This window comes from Lontra canadensis, unplaced genomic scaffold (genome assembly GCF_010015895.1).
Source record: "Lontra canadensis isolate GAN:19392208 unplaced genomic scaffold, GSC_riverotter_1.0 scaffold94, whole genome shotgun sequence".
NCBI lineage: Eukaryota > Metazoa > Chordata > Mammalia > Carnivora > Mustelidae > Lontra > Lontra canadensis.
The window spans coordinates 833,706-854,175 of record NW_022631088.1 but is presented as its reverse complement, the minus strand read 5'-3'; the positions used below and the strand labels follow the sequence as shown (position 1 = coordinate 854,175).

Genomic DNA, 20,470 nt, shown 5'->3' with positions numbered 1-20,470 from the left:
ACACCTGACACCCCTCCTGACTTGTGCTCTTCTATTTGTCTTCCTGGAGCCCAGTCTGAGGTCTTCCATGCCCCCTGGGCTCTCCCACCCCACAGGGGCTATGCTGTGGCGTTTTAGTGACCGCGAGATGCCCACCTGCCCATCCTGCCCTGGGACTTCGAAAGACTTGACCCTGTCCTGGTTCTGGGCAGATCCTGAAGCTGCTGCTGGTTCACTGCCATTCCCACAGCGGCAGTCACCACCCCCGCCCCCCCCAATCCCAGCGCCTCCTTCAGTTTCCCACTAGGAGGACACAGATGCCTTCTAGAAGCCAGCATGTTGATGTTTCTCTGCAAACATACCCTCCTTCACAATCCAAAATCAGGGAATAGAAAAGACAAGGAGGCTGTATTATGCCTGGTTTCTAGTAGGCTCTGGGCATAAGCTAATTTACAAAGTTAAACCAATGGGATGGCGGTTTTTCTACTGTTAGTTTTAGCTGCGGGACCATTTCTTCAAGAAGAGCTTAGGGGAAGGGGCCTTGGTCAGGCCTTCCACATGCACAGCCTCCTGCTCCCTCCACCATGCACGCAAACTCTCCGGGAGCAAAGGGCTCTGAGATGACCATGCACGGAGATCACTGACCAGTGGATGGGAGGTGTGGTCAGGAAGTCGGCTTCTGTTTCTGCAAAGATGAACGACTGAAGAAGGAAGGAATCGGGCCTGGCTGTTGTGACGTCACCTCATGGCCTTTAAACCCTGATCGCAATCTGACTGGTTGGGAACCAACAGTCTTTATCATGGGCAAGTTTCTTCCCAGGAGAGGAGCAGACAGACCCTTGCCTTCGGGTTGCTAAAACCCGTGTCCTGCATTGTTTCCAGGCCCTGAAGGATCCCACCCTGGCTGCCCGGAAGGATTTCCAGAGGGAGGCTGAGTTGCTCACCAACCTGCAGCACGAACACATCGTCAAGTTCTACGGGGTGTGTGGTGATGGGGACCCGCTCATCATGGTCTTTGAGTACATGAAGCATGGAGACCTGAACAAGTTCCTTAGGTAAGCAAGGACTACTGCCCCCACCCCTAACCCCACAGCCAGTCCCCCCTGAACCCCTACAGTTTCCCTGGAGCCAGAAGTCACATGGGCCCTCTGAACACTAAGTCTAGGGATTAGAAATGAGAAGCAACCTTTCCATCTTTCCTATCAGTTCCTGAGCAGCGAGCTTCTGCTGGCCTTTGTCACTGATTTCTAGGGGGAAATAAATACTAAGGATGCTATGACAAGGGAGTATTTTCTTCCTGACCACAAGGTGGACAGACCATAAGAGCAGGGTCTGGAAGAGTCTAAGGAAGGAGCCCAGAGGGCCTGGCACCCTGTAACTCAACTCCGAGACTCTAGAGCCCCCTTTTCTCTTGGCGATCTGAATGGTGGTCTCTCTTGGTGCCTTATGTTTCTAAGTGTTGCAAAATGGAGCTAAGGTCTGCTGGAAACCTTTGTGCTGGAGACTTTTCTTAGGATGATTAAGGAAGTACACGTTTGCAAGTTCGTCAGAAGACAGAGATGGTTGAGAAAGAAGAGCAGATTTTCTTCGGATAAATTTATAACCATGCTGTCCACTGCTGTAGCTACCTATGGATATTTGAATTTAAATTTACATGACTTAAATCAAATTTAAAAATTCAGTTCCTTGGTCACACTAGCCGCATTTCAAGTACTCAGCAGTCCCCTGGGGTTATTGGCTACAGTATTGGGCAGTGTGGCATAGAATATTTCCATCAATAAAAAGTTCAATTGGATAGCACTGTTCTAGAAAGATTAGATATGTTGTAAGGGGGTTTCCCCAAACCTGGCTCAAGGTCAGCCTAGGTTTCAAGATGCTTTGATGGAGCTAGTAAGAGACTGAAACCTCAGCCAGAAGGTTCTGGATGGAGTGGCAGGGCAGGGGGGCAGACAGCCTTCCCCAGGGAAGATAGCTTCTCACCACTAGAGCAGAGTTCACACTTTCTGTCTCCTGCATCTGCCACTTCCAAGCAGTGCCCAGATGTGGAGGGGGTGGCTGTGTGTGAGGTGTGTGGAGTTCAGGTCCTGGAAAGCAGATGGATCAATCAGGACCTTGACACTTAGGGTTCCTTTGATATCCATGCATCCCATCACTGATAATGACATCTTCAGAGCTCCCGTGGAGGCAATGGTACATGCTAGCCCATTGGCCAAAACTTGGGGAGCATCTCCTTTAAGTGAGACATTGACTCACATGCCATGATTTTGAGGGGGCCTAGAAAGGGCTGATGGCAGATAATGAACTCTTCTTATGAGCTGGGTTTCCAAAAATGGCCCCTGAGGAATGGAAAATATCCGTAGGATGTTTTGAACCCACTGAACTTGGGTTTTCACAATGAAATTTATTCCTTTCTTGGAGAATTCAGTCCTTGTCATCAGACAGACTTGGGTTCACGTCCTGAATTTGTCACGTCTCAGTGATGTAACCTGGAGCAAGTTATTAAACCGTAATTCTCTTCTCTAGAAAACAAGACTAATAATAACCGCTCCACAGGTTTCCTACTATGAGTACTAAGTGATTATATTTGTCTAATACCTAAATGACTTTTCCATGTAGCTGGGTATTCAGTTGATGATAGCTACTATTAAATTATTACAATTAGTATTTTATCAGGACTGTGAACCAGGACAGTTACTAATACCGGCAATGCCCTTTCTCAGTATTCAAGATCCTTGTGCTGTGTTTGCTTCCCCCTGGGACGGTCCGAGGGATGTGCTCCATTTCCCAGGAACCCCACACCATAGATCAGCAATGCCTTTAGCCCCAAGTGCCACAGACAGGCCTGCAGAGAGCTCTGGGTGCCACTGTCATGCTCAATATAAGGGAAGATGGAGGAGGAGAGTAGAGAAGCTCGTTGGTGGCTTTTAGGGGCAGGTGGTAGCGTCCTCTCCTGGTCGACCCGAGCCGGGGCTTTCCTGCTGATGCTCCTTCCTTGCGGGCGGACGCGGTAGTTCTCCTTTGGAGGATGAAGTAGGCAGAACCCAGAGGAGACAATAAAATGAATGTGTTCATATTTAACAACTCCTTTCAGTGGAAATTGGAGAAGCAGTAAAACAGGCCGAGGCCTCGCTGTACACCAGGGCTCCTTGGTCCACGACTTCATAAATAAGGGCTCTGGGTGCGGTTACGGCTCATTGGGCTTTCTGGAGAAAAGAGTGAATACTAAAAGTGACCGATATGACAAGGCAAAGTGTTAGGATAACAAATCCGGGGCCTTGATTTGGGATGGAGGTGAAACTGGGGCTTCGCAAGGCCTTGGCTTCCCAGATCCGAAGGGTCTCTCCATCGGGCCCTGCTACTAACAAGTTATCCAGTACTAAGCAGTGTGGTGGGCAGGGTAGGAATGTGAACTCAAGGCTCCTGCTACCTACAGTGCGGACTGCCCCCAACCCCGCGCCCCCACCGGTGCCAGCATCAGCACCGGGAGTTTGTCAGAAATGCAAATGATCGAGCTCACGCAGCCAATCAGAATCAGGGGGCGGGGCCAAGGAATCTGTTCAGCCCAGTTGCTGATGCTCCTTAGATTTTTAATGCTTTCTAGAGCCACAGGCCTGGTTTCAATTGGCCTCCGGATTACCCATTGGGCCATTGCAGCACTCCTGTGACTTTGGCCAGGTGATCTGATCATTTTATGCCTCTGTTTCTTTAACTCAAAATTGGAGTGGGAGAATTAAGTGAATTAATAGATTGGAGATCTTGGGGGCACTTGGGTGGCTCAGTGGGTTAAAGCCTCTGCCTTGGACTCAGGTCATGATCCCAGGGTCCTGGGTTTGAGCCCTACATGGGGCTCTCTGCTCAGCGGGGAGCCTGCTTCTCTTCCTCTCTCTCTGCCTGCCTCTCTACCTACTTGTGATCTCTGTCTGTCAAATAAATAAATAAAATCTTAAAAAAAATAGATTGGAGATCTTTAGAGCAGGGCTTGGAACAGTAGGGACTCCGGAAGAGTTAATTGTTTTATTAACGATTCTATAGTGGATATCTAGAGCTGGGGAAACTGCTTCAGAGCCTTAAGATATTTAAAAGAGTGGGTTTGTTTCCTGCTGCATTAGACTATATCTGCATCATTTTAGTTGGGAATCTGGTTGTGGTGTTGTGCCCATAGGCACCCTCACATAATGTAATGTTGGATAGATAGAAATCGGCAATAAGTTGGCTAAGAGAGATTTTATGCATTTCTGTGATGTATTCCAGGGAGCAGGGAATCAAGAATGCTGTTCCCCTTGATCTCCTGAATTCCCCCTGTCCCTTGTCTTCTCTCCCACCCTTCACAGGGCCCATGGGCCAGATGCTATGATCCTTGTGGATGGGCAGCCACGCCAGGCGAAAGGTGAGCTGGGGCTCTCCCAAATGCTCCACATCGCCAGTCAGATCGCCTCAGGCATGGTGTACCTGGCCTCCCAGCACTTCGTACACCGGGACCTGGCCACCAGGAACTGCCTGGTTGGAGCCAATCTGCTGGTGAAGATCGGGGACTTCGGCATGTCCAGAGATGTCTACAGCACTGATTACTACAGGGTAAGGTGGCTTTTCCAGCTGCAGGACTCAGCAGCAGAGCTAACACCTTGCTCACATGTCTTTGTCATTGTCCATTAACCCTGTCACTCCAGAGAACACACATATGCACCCATGCCCAGACATACACGTGATGGTTATCCTTTGGCCACTCCTACATCTTGACATACCTGTTTATTATTCTCTCAATAGCTCATGCCTCCTTTCCTCTTGGACTTTCAGCTTGCCAGTATTCTTACATTGCAAGGGCATATGCATTTTGTTCTTACATCAATACTCATTCTTCCTGCAAACAAACTCATACATACATGCGTATGCCCAAATGCACAAATAGTCAAGCTCAACTTGGTGCTATGTTTTAACACCTTCCAACTCAGTCCCTGATCCAGCCCTGCCCACAACACATTTTGTTCTCTCAAATCATCTGGTGACCGTGTAGGCTTATCTTGTCTTCAAAGGTAGAGCTTGATGAGAAGCCAGAACTCACAGTAAAGTAACAAAAATCATTAATGTCCCGCTGAGCAGAATCACCTGAATGATTTAGGAAAGGTGAAACAAGAAAGCATGTTATTGTTGCCAACTTTGGAGAGAGTTGGAGGTTGGCCTTAGAAAAAGCTTTCTGATTGATAGGAGGTATCACATTCAATTTTACTTCTATACAGTGGCCCACTTTACATTAAGAAGTGTTTTACTTTGCTCCCAGGATTATTTGTTCCCTTAGTCTTTGGCAGACCCGTTCCAGTGGATTATTGAGTGATTTTGACAGTGTTATTATTGCCAGGGAAAAGACAAGTGGGCATGAGTGTTGTTTGCTGCAAAAGAGGAAAATATGGGAGCAGCTAAAAATACAGAGATGGCATTACCTTTGCAAACTGATTGGAAGGCACATGCCTCAAGAAATATGTAATATTTACCTCGGGGACATTGAATGGGTGAGGAGTTTGGGTAGGTGGTATAAGAAGAGGGTGGAGCAGAGTTCTGGAGGTCAAGAAGCATGGAAGTCATTGGTTTTGTCTTCTTCATAGGGAATGAATGATCATATTGTGAGTCAAAGAGCCCAGATACCATCATCCTGTTGGCTTAAGCACGGTGGACTAAGAGGCTGGGAGTTTGGGGTTAGCATGTGCAGATCTCTTCTGTCTGGATGCTCCTGATAGCATTGCCTAAACAACGTTGCCCAGACATTAGAACTGGTCACTCAAGACAGTTCATTTTAGCCATAGCCTGAAGAAAAATGAAATATTTGAGAAATGCCCGTTTGTGGCTAGAAAATTATTTGTGCATGGTACAACCAAAGGATGGCAGATGATACACTATCATGAGGGAATATGACACCAAGTAGACTGAACAGCAGGGAAGGTAGTATGTCCGAGCAAGCTAGGCAGTTGTTCAAGCCACCCACCCTGTCCAACATCCCAGATACGGAAAAGACAGCACAATGCAGCAGTCACCACAGATGGATGGCCAGGGCAGACCTGCCAGGAAACATCAATGCAGAGTCTTTCTGTAGCATCTAGACTAATTTTGTCACTCATTTCCAAGAGAGGCATTGGTGTGGTTACTAGGGGCCCGCAGGCTGTAGATTTTTTAAGTCTAGCTGGAGTTGGCACCCTTTAATTGCCTTTGTGCCCTCCATAATGGGGTTTGCTGGCCTTTCCCACTGAGCTCAGATTTATGTTGGTGTTAATAAAAACAAGGAAGGGATTATCATTTTTCTGTGTGTGGCAGATATGTGATTATGCCAATCTGTTCTCCACTGGCTTTACCACGGTCTTGGGAAGCAGTGTCTGGCCACAATGTGTGCACACTCAGCTCTCAAACTTACTTCAAGGAGTGTCCTTCATGTTTCTTGATTCTGACTCAAAAGAGTCAAAAAATCACATCTACCAGTTATCCAGTGATACTGCTTTGCCCTGGCTTTAACAGCTGGGAACAGATGCCCTTTACTCCCGGGACAGCAACAAGGGGGTGAATCCATCTTGTTTCTGTGGGCAAGAGGGCTGATTGGAACTCGAGGAAGGGAGGGCAATGTGGAAATTGTCCACTGTTCAGGCATCTGCAATTCCTTTTTCATGAGTTCTATGCTGGGTGTAAGAGGAGGCCAACTGGCTTGAAAATGTGTGTCTTTGGTCCCAAGGAATATGAAATAAAAAAGAGCTATTGTAGTAAAAACAGTGGAAAACTGCCTATCCCACTGATGGTGGGTAGATATTGTACTTTCCATGTTCCAAGGGTAGCGTGTGTCATATCCTCATGTTCAGTTGCTCATGATATCCTAATGTATGCACAGCTCCCCCTCCCTCCCTCTCTGCAAAACAAAGGGCAGAAGGAGGTTTGCCAGAGGTCACATCAGTAATGAACTCCAAAGTCTTGTTATCCACATTGGAAGACATCAGAGTGACAAAGCCATTCTGCATCAGGACCTAATCTTACCTCACACCACCATTAGCGGCCTGGGGACCCCCAAAGCACTTCCCCTAACCTCTCTTTAGTTTTCCCATTTAAAAAATGAGGACAAACACAGTCTCTTGGCAGAGTTATCTTGATGTTAAACAAGTTACTTTGTGTAAAGAGCCTGGAATATGTTGCTTTGCTCAGTAGACTGTGGTTTCCTTCATACCCAAGGTAGGAGAACCACAGGGATAATAAGATTTCCAGATGTCATTCTTGGGTCAGGGAGAAGGACCTCCTGATCACTGGAAGATAAACTGGGATCATGCGGCTACCCCCCAAGGAATGGGGTCTTTAAGTTGACCACCTCCTGAGATTTTCCCTCCCATTTAAGTTTGAACTTAAATAGAGAGACTGGATCGTCAGCACTTGCTTGTGCTTCTGGTCGGTGTTTATATGGTCCTCATGATCTTACAGCGACGTTCATGTTCGGATGATTTATGAAACATTTTTTTGTTTGGTACACCAGCTGAGGCTCTGGGGGAATGCAGTGATTTATCGTCTAACAGGAGCACTGAAGGATTCTCTCGGCAAGCTGACATCTGGGACAGATTTGCTACTGTAGGTTACTGAAATCCATTGAGCCTAGGAGTTTGTGGGGAGTTCCTGGTGCCTGATTCAGTTAAATGCAGATAATCCAGGGCCCTGTGTGTGTGTGTGTGTGTGTGTATGTGTGTGTACACATGCACTCATGAGTGTTCATCTGCCCAGTGCAGAATCCAAGGTGTGTATACAAAAGCAGGAAGAGAGAAGGAGCTAAGTTCCTCCTCATATGCTTTCTTTTTTATTTTTAATTTCTTAAAGAGGTGCCATCTGGCTCATGTATGAGTGATATGCAAACGATTTACAAAGGTGAACTGTCTAATTTCCTGTGACATATGTAGAAAGCGAAAACAAACATTTCTGCACTAGAGTGCCAAGTCCTTTGTCCTCTCTTCTTAAGACTATGCCCAGGGGTACCTGGGTGGTTCAGTTGTAAGCAACTGCCTTCGGCTCAGGTCATGATCTCAGGGTCCTGGGATCAAGCCCTGAATCAGGATCCCTGAAGGGCAGGAAGCTTACTTTTCCCTCTCCCACTCCAACTCCCCCTGCTTGTGTTCCCTCTCTCACTGTCTCTCTGTCAAATAAATAAATTAAATCTTAAAAAACAAAAACAAAAAACAAACACAAAAAACTATGCCCAGTGGCCAATACCTTTTCTTCCCATGGGTTACCCCCTCAACACTTCTGAGATTGCTTTTAAACTGGCAGGGACAATTGTGGATTTTTGGTACCATCATATCTTTCTGAGACCATCGCACAACACTAAGAAAGTAGAGGTCAAATCTGGAATCAAAGAAAGTTCTGAATGTTCTGAAGAGTGGGAGGTTAGGGTTTATTGGGCGGGAAGGCCGTATGCCGAGCTGTGGGAAGAACAGAATCGGAGGGCCCAGTGCTCTGATCCTTCTCACCCAGAGGACCAGGAGCATGCCTTCCTGCTTATCCTGTATGCTCTGTGCCTAGCACAGTGCCTAGCACTGTAGATGCCTGATAAAAATATGAATGAATGGGCAAAGTCAGAATGGGAGTTCAGATTTAGGCAAGACATAGATTAGGCCAGACCAAGAGGAGCCATACCATACCATTTCGGTATGCTGAAATCCAGGCAGACACGTCTGGGGGACATAGGCAGGTCAGGCAGCTGATTATAAGTTCTGAGTTCTAAGCTGGAGATGCCAGATCAGGGTATCTAGAAACCCCTGGGGAGGATGACAACAGTTACCCCTTAGGATGTGGGAATGATTTACAATAAACTGATTTGACTGGTAGAATATTTGATTTTATGGATGTCATGGTGACTCCATGACAGTGATGACAATTGTCATCTCTTTGACCCGTGCTATCTGGATTTGCTTCTCAGCTTCTATCATCCCTGGCTATGTGATCTTGGGCAAGTTATTTATCCTTTCAGTGCCCCCAACTGTAAAATGGGACTACTAGTCACTATCATATGTCTTTACCATTAGGATTAAGAGTTCATAAATAATCAACCCCTTAAGATGATTAATGTTAAATAAATATTAATTACTCTGAACTGTAATTGGAGCTAAAATACAAATGTCTTCCCAATTCCAAAATGGGCATTTGAATAAGGTTTACCTAAGTGCATTAGGTAAGGCAGGCCAACTGCTATAACAAGTAGATGCAAAAATATATATAATGGTTCCAACACAAATAGAAGTCTATTTCTAGGTCATAGAACAGTATGAGCAGGTGAACTTGTTAGAGAAATAACCCCTCCTCCATGTAGTCATTCTGGCTGATGTAGCTCTACCCTCTTCTTTGTGTGATGTCCTTGGTCAACCTAGGCCTCTGTCCCCATTCCACCACTGGGAGAGGAAATGGGCATGAAGGAATGCATGTGGTTAATGGGCCCGACCTGAAAATGGGTCCTGTCACTTCTCATGGCAAGAACCCTAACACGTGCATGGTCTCAGCATTTGTAAAGGAGCCTGAGAAGTGGAGTGTAGCTGTGGCCTCAGGTAGAAGAGAAGAACAGGGGTTGTAGTGAGCAGCGGGTAACCTCTGTCCCATTATGGGTGAGGGAAAACTCCTTTGTCTTCCAACATTTCATGGCATAGCATCCCATGTCTGATGATTTATCAGGAAAGTCAGGACAAGATATCCTTACTTTCTACTGTTATTTCCATCCTGAAGATGGAGATGATAATCCTGAGATGTCCCTTTTATCCTCTGCTTGCAAAGTCCAGGTGTCCCATGACATGTGTAAGCAATGGGGGAGCTTGGCCCTGCCTGCCATCTTGGTGCCTTTGTACATCTCCCTGGAAAGCAAAAAAAAAAAAAAAAAAAGCATAACAACAAGAAAACAAATTCAATTGATTGGGTGGGGAAAGAGGGAATGTTCTAAAATCAAAGGGTGTCCAAGTTAATAGAAAAGAAAATACATTCTCAAAGTTTTGTTGAATAATTAATTAGTTTTTGGTCTCAAGTGGAGAGGCCCTTAGATGGAAACCAAGTAGCTGGCAGTGTGTTGAGGAGAACCAGAGCTATAAAATAACTCATAACTTACTTTTACCTTAAAAAGCTAGTGATGGTGATTTAAGTTAACTGATTTTCAGGATTACATGAAGCCACCAATACCCCTCACTCTTTGTTGGGGTTTTGGGAGGCTCTAGCAGTAACCAGCTCCCTTCTTCCCTGCTCAGATTCTGAGTCCTATGCCCTTGGAGACAGAGAACCCAGACAGTTGGAGATTATAATGTGTACTTGTATAGTGCTAGAACAGTTGCTGTTGGTGGCCTTGCTGGGCAACAACAATGAGCTCCCTCATACTGAATTCCCAGACTAGGCTTTCTGCCCAGTCATGGCAGCCTGGGAATATTGCACACTTTGCCCTCTTTCGGGGCAGAACTCTTTCGGCTCCTTTCTGTTCTCTGTAGATAGGCAGATGCCCATCAGAAGGGGAAAGGGTGTGGCCTGCATGCTGGCCCACACCAATCAGAAAAGTTGTCCTTCCCAAGGGGTGGGATTCAGGCTGGAGAGCTATTAGATTGTTACTAGAGTAGGTGTTCCTCCAGCTGGAAATCTGAAGCAGCGTTAAAAGGATGGGTCTCTCACAACTCTGTTCATCCCCCATCTGGGCAAGCAGCTGTCAGTCTTAAATTCCTTCCTCCAATGCTAAGAGTAGGGAGACCTGACCCCCTGCTTAACTGCCTGGGAGAGGATTGGTAGCTGGGCCTACTGGTCCTTGAGGGATGCTGACCCAGTTTGGAGAGGGCTTAGCCAGACTTGTCTCTCAGGTTTCAGCCATTAGGTTTTCCTTAGTAGACCCAGGCACCATGGCAGGAAAAGTGATTCTCACTATCAGAAGATGAGGGTCTCCATCAGGCTGTCCACTGGCCAGAGCCCAGTTACTGGGCCTGACTGGTCCCTTGCTGTTTGTTGGATATCCTAATAATTTGTTACCCGTATTGCTCTTTATCTGGAGGAGAACAATGGGGGGAGGTTTATATTCCATTCCTAAAGAATGGGATGGTCCCATCTCTTATTTTATATAAATGTGATTTCATTTAGAGTAATTTTAGATTTCCAGAAAAGTTGCAGAGATGGTAAAGAGAGTTCCCACATGCACCTCCTCCTACTGTTGGCCATGGTTCCTTTGTCAAAGCTAAAAAAAAAAAAAAAATTACATCAGTACAAATTATTAACTAAACCAGACTTTGGATTTTATCAATTTTCCCCCAATACTCTTTTTAATGCCCCAGAACCCATTCCAGAAAACCACACTGCCCTTAGCCACATTGTGGCTAAGTCCTATTAAAGATAATAGGACTTTTATGGTTGAAGCAGTGTTGGGGTGGGGGGAAAGGGTAGGAGATCCACTGCTTTATTATAGTCTCTCCTTTCCTCCCCTTTGCCCCAGGGCTACCCTTCATTCACCTTTCAGAGGCCCCAGAGCTCCAGACTTCCCTGTGTTCTGGAAGAGGGGTAGGTGGGTTATAAGGAACCCTATTTGGTGAGCACTTGTAATTCCAGAGTCTTAAAGGAATCCTTTGAAGCTGTGCGGTCATTGGGCACTGTCTTTAGAGAGTAAGCAGACAGGGCTAGAGCTTAGCTTAGGAGGCTAAGGGAAGGCTTGGGATTCCTCAGGTTTCCAGTCCCTAAACTGTGTGTGTGTTCTTTCCTTATGCCTTGGGAGAGGGTGCCCCGTGCTGGCGGAGAGACATGGCCACAGGTAGACATCTGGGCATGCTCAGAGCTTTAGTTGCCAGAATGGCTACTCTAGGACTTAGTGCCACAGCACACACATCCGGAGTGAATTCTGAAAAATAATTTAAATGTTAAGACCCATTAAGCTGCACAAAGTTGCAGAGGGAATGAACATGGAGGAAGGTGTGGAGGATAGATTTATGCTAATTATAGGTATTACAACCTTGTTTCCTTGATTAAAGCCAATGGATTTGCACATAAATCATCCAAATAATATCAGACATTTTGGAATCCCAAGTATGTTGAGGGACAGGAGCGCTGTGTAGGATATCTTGGTCTCCAGGCCAACTCTGTGCCCAGTTAAAGGCTCCACTTCCACCTGTAAAATCTGAGGTTTGGATCCTGGTTTTATGGTCTCTCTTAGATTCTACCTTCTATGGGACTAAGTTCTGGGGGTAATGAGAACTGAACCAGAGGCTTGGTTTCTTTAGAATAGAAGGGAGACAGGGCTGGAGGTACAGGAATAAAGCCAATGTCCTCTCAAGCAATCTCTATTATTGCTTTGCCCCGGCCCAGCGTTGTTTAATATCCCAGGCCCTTTTGCCCCTCCTGATGAAACAAGAAAACAACCTCCAGTTTTGAAATAGTCTCTCCCCACAATATCTGGATCTACTTTAGTGATAAAATTTGCTTTCTCCTCTTCCCTCTTCTTCTTCTCTGGGATACTTAGGTCAACTGGGCAAAACTCAGCCTTGTGGGCATAAGAATTGCTGGACAGACTTTCTTGATGTTTTCTCAGTATGGGAATTACCTGGGTTCTTCTGTCCATCTCAGTACTTCCAGACCTCTAAACTTCCTCGACTGTATTATACTTTATCCTGACATTCCGGTGGTGCTGTGGCTATCTTCCTGCAACTATAGAAAATTGCAAAGTTCAGACGTTAACATAGAGTGGGGTCTGGTGTTCAGAGCCGTGGAACACTCCAGTAATCTGGTGTACAGATGACTTGGAAAGGACACGATGATCAGGAAGTTGAGGTGTAAACAATGAGGTAGAAAACTTATTTTGGGCATCTCTGCATACGGGCTTAGGAATGCTAGTGTTAGGGGACACTGTCCCATCTTTGTTCATGGGGTCTTGGCAACCTGTGACTCACATGGTGGCTAGAATGCAGGACCAGAGGCAGGAAGTCTATGTTTAGTCCCTGCCATGACCACTGATGGGAAATAAATGGACCTGAGTTTACCTTGTGTAATGTAGGCACTTCCTGTCTTTCTTTGTCATTATCTTGAGGCTTCTCATCTCTTCATAGGTACTAGCCACACCTATAGCATTGTTTTCTCTCACTTCATGGAAACTTGTTGGGGAGTTTGATGGATATTCTGCAGTTTCGTCTTCAGAACCATTGATTGTTTCACAGATCCTTTTACTGGATGGGGCTTGCAGGGCTGGATTCTGGTTCAGCCATTCACTTACTTTGGTGATATTGACTTTATTGACTTTAGATCAGTATTCTTTTTTTATTTTTTAAAGATTTTTATTTATTTGACAGAGATCACAAGTAGGCAGAGAGGCAAGCAGAGAGAGAGGAGGAAGCAGGATCCCTGCTGAGCAGAGAGCCTGATGTGGGGCTCGATCCCAGGACCCTGAGATCATGACCTGAGCTGAAGGCACAGGCTTTAACCCACTGAGCCACCCAGGCACCCCTAGATCAGTATTCTTGACTCTCAACGTAGAAGATCGGATTGGATGCATAGTTTTCCAACACATTTTTTTTTTTAATAGCAGTAAAACCTTTTCTGCAGATGGCCCTTAGAAGATAGATAGATGATAGGTAGATGGATGATAGATAAATAGATAGATAGATAGATAGATAAACACACATGGCCTCAGTTGAAGTGAAAGAACAATGGGTCCATGGCCTTCTGCTCCCTCTGGCCTGCATCCAGTCGTGGGGCTTTTGCAGCCCTTTGTAGAGGGGCTTCCATGCCCCATAGGACTGAACACTGGGACCCCTTCAGTAGGCTCCCCTGTCAAGATTTAGGATAGATCTTACGGGTTCCAGCCACACGTAATAGTGGCGTGAAGAACAAGAATGGTAGCAGGAGGGGATTAATGAATGAATGGCTGTACTTGAATGAATAACTTCTTCTCTGTGGCTCATCAGTTGACCACATAAGTCCTTACACGCAAACCGAATGAAGGAGGAATGCTCGTTTTGTACATGCTGATTGTGGGACTCTGCATTTGCACACCAGCCTCTTAATGTTCTGCCTGGAAAGAAGAAGGTCTTCTGAGACCTTGCAGCAGAGTAAGCTGTTAGCCTCCATTTTATGGATGAGCCTCAGAAAGGCTTGGAGACAGGTTGAAGACCCTAAGACTTCTCCACAGCAAAGTCAGTGTTAGAGCCTCACGCCTGAGGATGAGGAATCCACTTTGAACATCTGCTGGACTTTGTCCATGCTGTTTATCTCCCCTTGTGCCACGTCCCCTCGCCATTGAGAAGGTCTGTGTGGGGGACAGAATTCAATTCAATTCCCCAACTGTGCGCGAGGGTGAAGAGAAGGCAATCTGCGTTTCCAAGGAAATTAAAATTTCATAGGGAATATAAAGCAGGATGAAAACGTGCAACTCCCCCACAGGCTAGAGGGAAGAAAATAGTACAGAAGGGTTACCAATTTCAAAAGACCATTTAATCAGAGGGATGACTTGGATTTTACGGGGTGGGTGGGTAGTCAGTGGGCTGAATTTGAAGAAGGCGTTCCTGTCTGAGGGGTGAGCATGAGCCAAGGCGGGGAGGTGGCTTGGAGACAGGCAAACCAGCAGGGTGCTCTGGAACAGCGTGTCATTCAACAGGCCAACACTGCAGGTGCATGAAAGGTTCACAGAGGAAATGTCTGCAAAGGGAGGATGGGGCCACCGTGGCTGGTCTAGAGAGGCCGACGGGCAGTCATGGAACATGCATCATCTGTTTGAGTGTAAGTGAGGCTGGGTGTGAGGACGAGTGATCAGGCAGTGGCAGATAACGTACGTAGACTGCAGGAAACCAGGAGCCCTAAGGCATGAGGTGGCGAGGCCTTATGTCCTGAGGTAGCAGCCAAGTATGTCCTCAGGGGGGCCTGGGAAGGTCAACTGAAGGCCGGACCTGGGGCGCTCAAAGGTTCTTGCCGTTTGCAATCACAACCTCAAAAAAGAGTTAACAGTAATATCGTGGGTCAGGATGGATTTTTTACAGATGTATCTTTTAGGCCACCTAGCCCAGCGTGCATCCCTCGGATGTTGTTAGCAACAGATGAACAAATGCTAAATCACTCTATTTTAAGGAAACGCCAAGCTCAGAAGGAGCCTTAAATGTCATGTTTCACCCCTCTGGTCCCAGGCAGAACAACATCAAAACCACCCCAGGCAGCTGGTTCGCTGACTCTGTTCTGGTACCTCTCCTGGGTTCCACGGGTCCCCCCTTACTCTTCCAGATGTGGTGAAGGGGAGTCATCCTCAGTGAGAGAGTCATCTTTTTTCTTTCTAATGTGTAATACCCTTTAGAAGTGGGACGTTCTCATTTATGTCTAGCCAGAATTCTACCTGCTGCAAGGTAAGTCTCTCATCCTCTATGCTTAGTGGAGAGAAACACGGTTTATACTACAGAACAGACATTATAATCCCCAGAAAATGCTGAGCAGCTCCCTGAAACCACTATGGCCTTTTCATCGATCGCTGGGTGTGTTTTATTCATTAGGTGTGTCTTGATTGGCGAGGGATCTGTAGAATGTACCCTGCCAAAAAATAACATCCTTTCCCTGAGCACAGTTCCAAGTGTTCTCTCCTAAACTTGGTTTCATCTCCTTGTAATTCTGAAATCTGGTGCGAGGTGTGGGACGGGTGCTGTCAGAGTAGGGCTTAACCTCCACTGGGACAGGTATGGGAACATAACACAGGAAGGTGCCTCATCAGAAAATTCTGAGCCCTTGAGGCCTGTTTACACTGGAGCTCTTCCTGGAGGCAGGAGAGGCCCAGGCCGTGCCAGGAGGGCTGGGGAGCCAAGGTGTGGCTTCCTTCCGCTCCTTTCATCTTCTGTGGGGGATGGGCTAGCCACGCCTTTATCACCTGACCCTGGCCTGTATTTTAACAGACCCTTTTTGGGTTCCCGAAGTGTAAAAAGGCCTTTTTTTTCCCCCCTTTTTCTTCTGAGGCAAACTGAATACATAACATATAAAGATACATAAATTTCCATACAAATATCTTCTTTACCAGCTGTAATTAAGATATTTGCATGTAAAGTGAACAGTGTGTTCCCTTGACTTCCTCCTGGTAGGGAATTGTATTTTTCTCCTAATCCTCAAAACCCAAGACTTTGTGATCTGTTTAGGAGGAGGAGGGGGAGGAAGAGGAAGAGGAGGAAGAGGAGGAAGAAAAGGAGGAAGAAGAGGCAGAGGACTGCATCAATATAGCGTCTGAAATTTAGAATTTTAAACACAGTCTTTACTAGTGGTTGTTCTTGTTTTCGGACCTAGCTCATTCCACAGGACAAAATTGAAGTGGGGGTGGGGGAGAGCCCAAGAGAAAGTGGGCTTTAGCATCTGCTAAATCTCAAGTCAAGTACATAGATATGCCTTTGAATCCTGAGCTTCTGCTTATGAAGCTATGTGAACTTGGGAAATTTTCTTAAATTCTCAAAGCCTTGGATCCTCATCTGAAACAGAGAAGAAGAGAGAACAATTTCTTCTTTTAGGCAAATTAAATAAGATTATGTATGCAAATTGCCTGGTTCCTATGAGGCACTCAATAGATGGTAATCATTACTCTATGTAAGTGAATAAGGTAGAAATTATATATAAGAAATCTTGAATAATTTTGAATTACAAGCCAAGGTATTTCCCAGGATGGTCTTTGGTGCTGGATACTAAAATTGGAGGGGAGGAGAGCCTGGCGAGGAGTCCAGGAAACAAGAAACAAAGCCACTTACTCCACTGGGACTGGCTTAGACATTTGGGTTTGTCTGTTAGAAGCCCAGAAGGAAAGAGGAAGCATGTATTTGGTCAAGAGAAGAGCTTCCCATTGTAGAATTGGTAGGTCAAATTAGGAGCTAACTTTTGATAACTGTAGACCATGAATTCTATGGTTGACAAAGGTCTTCAGAATTAGAGCCCATTCTCCAGGTCTCCTAAGTGTGTGCCATCCCTTGTTGCCCCAAGGGAAGATTTTGTGGTCATGTGCGCCATGTGCACTAGTGCCTTGGGGATACATAAAATTATCTACAGAGAAATATAGAAAAGATTTGGATAGAGATTAGATAGAGATATATAGGCAATATACAAAGATCTACATAAGGCTGGTTTAAGTCTAGCCCTGCTTTCTTCTCTTAATTGTCATAAGCAGCAGGATGATCACTGCTCACTCTTATGTATAACATGAGATCATGGATAGACAAGAGCTGTTGAAGTGTTGGCTTGGTTTTATCACTACTACCATCACCACTGTTACCACCAGTGCCACCAGTATAATCTGCTTAGTAAATTATCATGTACACTCTGGAAAAAAAAAATGAGTCAAGTTCATCAACGCCCCACCCTTGATTGGCAGGGGTGGTCAGTATGTCATCTCTCCCACTCTGCCAATCACCATGACAACCTTGGCTACCTTTTCCCCCGTTGAGTTGTGTTCTTTGGCCTCTACAGCCAGGATGGACATTTGATTTGTGGTCCAGTTTATTCTTGAAGTTGATCATTTTCTCATCCAGTGGTTGTCAACCCCCAGCTTCCCGATCTTTCTATTTCCTTATTTATTCATGTCCTTGAGTTATTTGGGTCCATGCATGTCCTGTAGTTCTACACACCCTAAATTTCCTTGAAAGCACAGGAACCTACTCTGTTTTTATGATGCTGTTGAATAAAAGTGCTTAATTAAAAACATATATATAATTCTATGTCAAATGTTTATAATGGGTAAGGAATAATGGCCTAAGCATTTAATCCATTTTAAGTGGATGCTTGTAAGTCCCCCCTTGCCGTACACCAATAATCACTGTGTGGGGACTCTGGGTAGATACGTCTGGATCTGGATCTGCTTCCCCACCAAAGGGCCAAACATCTGCTTATCAGTGAAGATGCCTGAGGGAATGTCTCACATAATTAAAAGACTGGTGAGACTGCAGTTAGCACCTGAAGGACAATCTATTAACAGGGGGCCAGATTATTCAAAGGCTATATGATCAAAGCATTCACTCCCAGTAAGTCAGTTTGTTTGGGAAGTCTTATCATACTGAGAAGGTTGCTTAAAGAAGTCAGAGCAAGAAAGTCAGATGAGACAAATTATCAGTAGCATCCAGTTAAGAAAGACTGATTCCTTGGCTTCCTAGTAGGTTCAGAAATACTGCAAGTCTTCTGCCCTAATCCACCCAACTCCGCTGACCAAAGCCAGAAAGGGATAAACATTTCCACCATCCAGTTCCATGTCTATTCCTTTTCCAGGTCTCTATGACCAGCCAATACCCCTTCTCAAATACTTTTTTTTTTTTTTTTTTTTTTTGCATTTGTGTCAATCAGGGTACTCTTGAGTCATGATGGCTTGGAAGCCACTCAATCTCTTTGACTCTTTGAGATGACCTTGGGCATATATTCTTGTTTTCATCCATTTCATGCTGATCTTAAAGAGACCATTGTATATTCTTCATTTCTAAATAGAGAGGAGTCCCTTTACTGTTAGAATCCCCAACGCTTTCCATGTTGCTAGATTTCCTTTATACCTAAAGCAGGACTTATTGCTTGCAAATCGAATTGCCTTGATACCAAGTATTATATGCTGCAGGGATGGCTAGTAGACCTCAGGTACCAATTCTGATTGATAGTGGTGTGCTCAGCATAGAATGAGCAAAGAAGTTGGTGGTTGTATCTAGAGTCAATAAAAAAGCATGTGGGATTAATTGGTGATGTCTACCATGGGTATAGGGAAGGGAATTAGTGGTACCTATGTGATATTATCCCAGTCCTAGCATATCCTATCCCAATCTCTGCTCTCAATTCAAAGATTCTCCTGGAACCCTTTAGTGATGCTCAAACCTTAGCTTCTTAGAGTTGGAGGGATCTAATAAGGTGTAGATGTGAGTTTATTGAATGCATCTATCTGTGTTGAAGGATCGTGTAGAGAGAGAGGACTTTGCCAGGTGGGCCTGAATTGGGTTTACATGCCCAAGTTCACAGAGATGAGACTGGAATCCCAATTTCCCAATTTATCTTCTACTTGCATTTTCTCTCTTCCTCTAAATGTTTTTGTTGGTGGTGGTGGGTTTTGTTTTTGTTTTTTAAGACCTTATGCTGTTCTTGGTAGATCTGTTTCCACTCTGCCAAGATTTCCTTGTGGCCTAGATATAGTTTTTCCTCCCAGTTCTGTGCCACCTGCAACTTTTAGCAATGTACCAGCAATTACTTTCAGCATATTTTTAATTTTGGAGAACGTTGAATAACTCAAGGGGTTTGCTGCTGGAGTCTTGCTCCCAAGCAGTGTTGATCCAGTTATCAGCATTCTTGGAATATGGTCCCTCTATGGACTCACACACTGACCTCTTTGTTCATAAGTATTTTGTGAGAGTCCTTGTTAAATTCCTGGGTAAAATTTGGGTAACCAATCTATGCTGGCAAACTTGTGAAATTCCTGGTTAGAAATAAGCTTGGAGATCATCTTGTCAAACCCACTTATTTAACAGATGGGGACATTGAACCCCAGAGAAAGAGAGAGCAGGTGTCTCTCAAGTTCATGCATCTGTTTAGTGGTAGAGTCGAGGCAAGAATATTGGTGTCCCATCTCAGATCCAAGGCTTTTCTCTGATCATCATCAAAGTACTTGGAGGTCAGTTGGGCCAGGATTATTATTTCTATTTACAGGCCAGTGAACTGAGGCTCAGAGAGATTAATTAGTATTCTTCAGATTACACAAAAAATTAGGACAGAGCAGTGTTGGGTTCAGTGCTCTGATTCATAGATAAGATTTTTGAAGGAACATGAGGTCATTTTTGAATAGAAGTTATAAATAGTATACCAGTACAGTATGGTCTCTATGAGGTTAGGTAGACTTTAGAGTTAGAAATGTGAGCCTGTGATAGGCTAGTTCATGATTTTTTTCTAGTTGGGGCTGTGACAAAGGTATTTATGGAAGAGGAGGCAAACACTGGGGGTTATTTAAAAAGCAAGGAGAACTTAATTCAAGGAGTTTGGGGGTGTCTAGGGTGGTAGTAAAACCAGCACCAGGAAGGTGATTTGGGCCAAGAGTAGTCCCAAAAACATAACACAGATTGAGTGAAACTGTAGAGTAGGGAAGAGATGCTGGGAGCAGGGAAGATAGTCATCAGAGATGAGGATGCTGAATGCTGTCCTAATACCTCTAAATACGTTGCAGTAAGTGATATATATATATATATATTTACATTTTTATTGTGAAAATGTTTTCTCAAGAGCATCTATCAACACCTGCTTGTTCATAGTAGCTCGGGATTTCTGAAATGGAGGATTCCAGGCCTTATTTGTCCAATCCCATAACTCTGTATCTGATATATGGGAGCTATCTGCAAATGTCTGCTAAGTGAAATGCACAAGGAGGCAGGTACACCTCTTGGTGAATGACTGAACTGGGATGAAACTCCAGGGCACTGCAGTTTGGGACTATCCGAAATCACAAAACCAGCTTTTATCCCATTCAGAGATGCTCTGGGGAATTGTCTTCCACCATTTTGGTCTGGTAAATGGGCTTTGCAATGTGTTCCCTGAG

The 20,470-nt window shown here is 45.1% G+C and overlaps 1 protein-coding gene across 4 annotated transcripts in view; it reads left to right on the top strand.

Moving 5' to 3' along the window:
- NTRK3 (neurotrophic receptor tyrosine kinase 3) overlaps positions 1–20,470 on the top strand; it is a 367,285-nt gene that overhangs the window by 316,087 nt on the left and 30,728 nt on the right. For all 4 annotated transcript variants that reach the window (XM_032836989.1, XM_032836991.1, XM_032836990.1 and 1 more), the window contains 2 exons: positions 862–1,034; positions 4,311–4,554. In XM_032836989.1, coding sequence (XP_032692880.1) covers positions 862–1,034; positions 4,311–4,554 — 417 coding nt within the window. The remainder of the gene's footprint in view (positions 1–861; positions 1,035–4,310; positions 4,555–20,470) is intronic.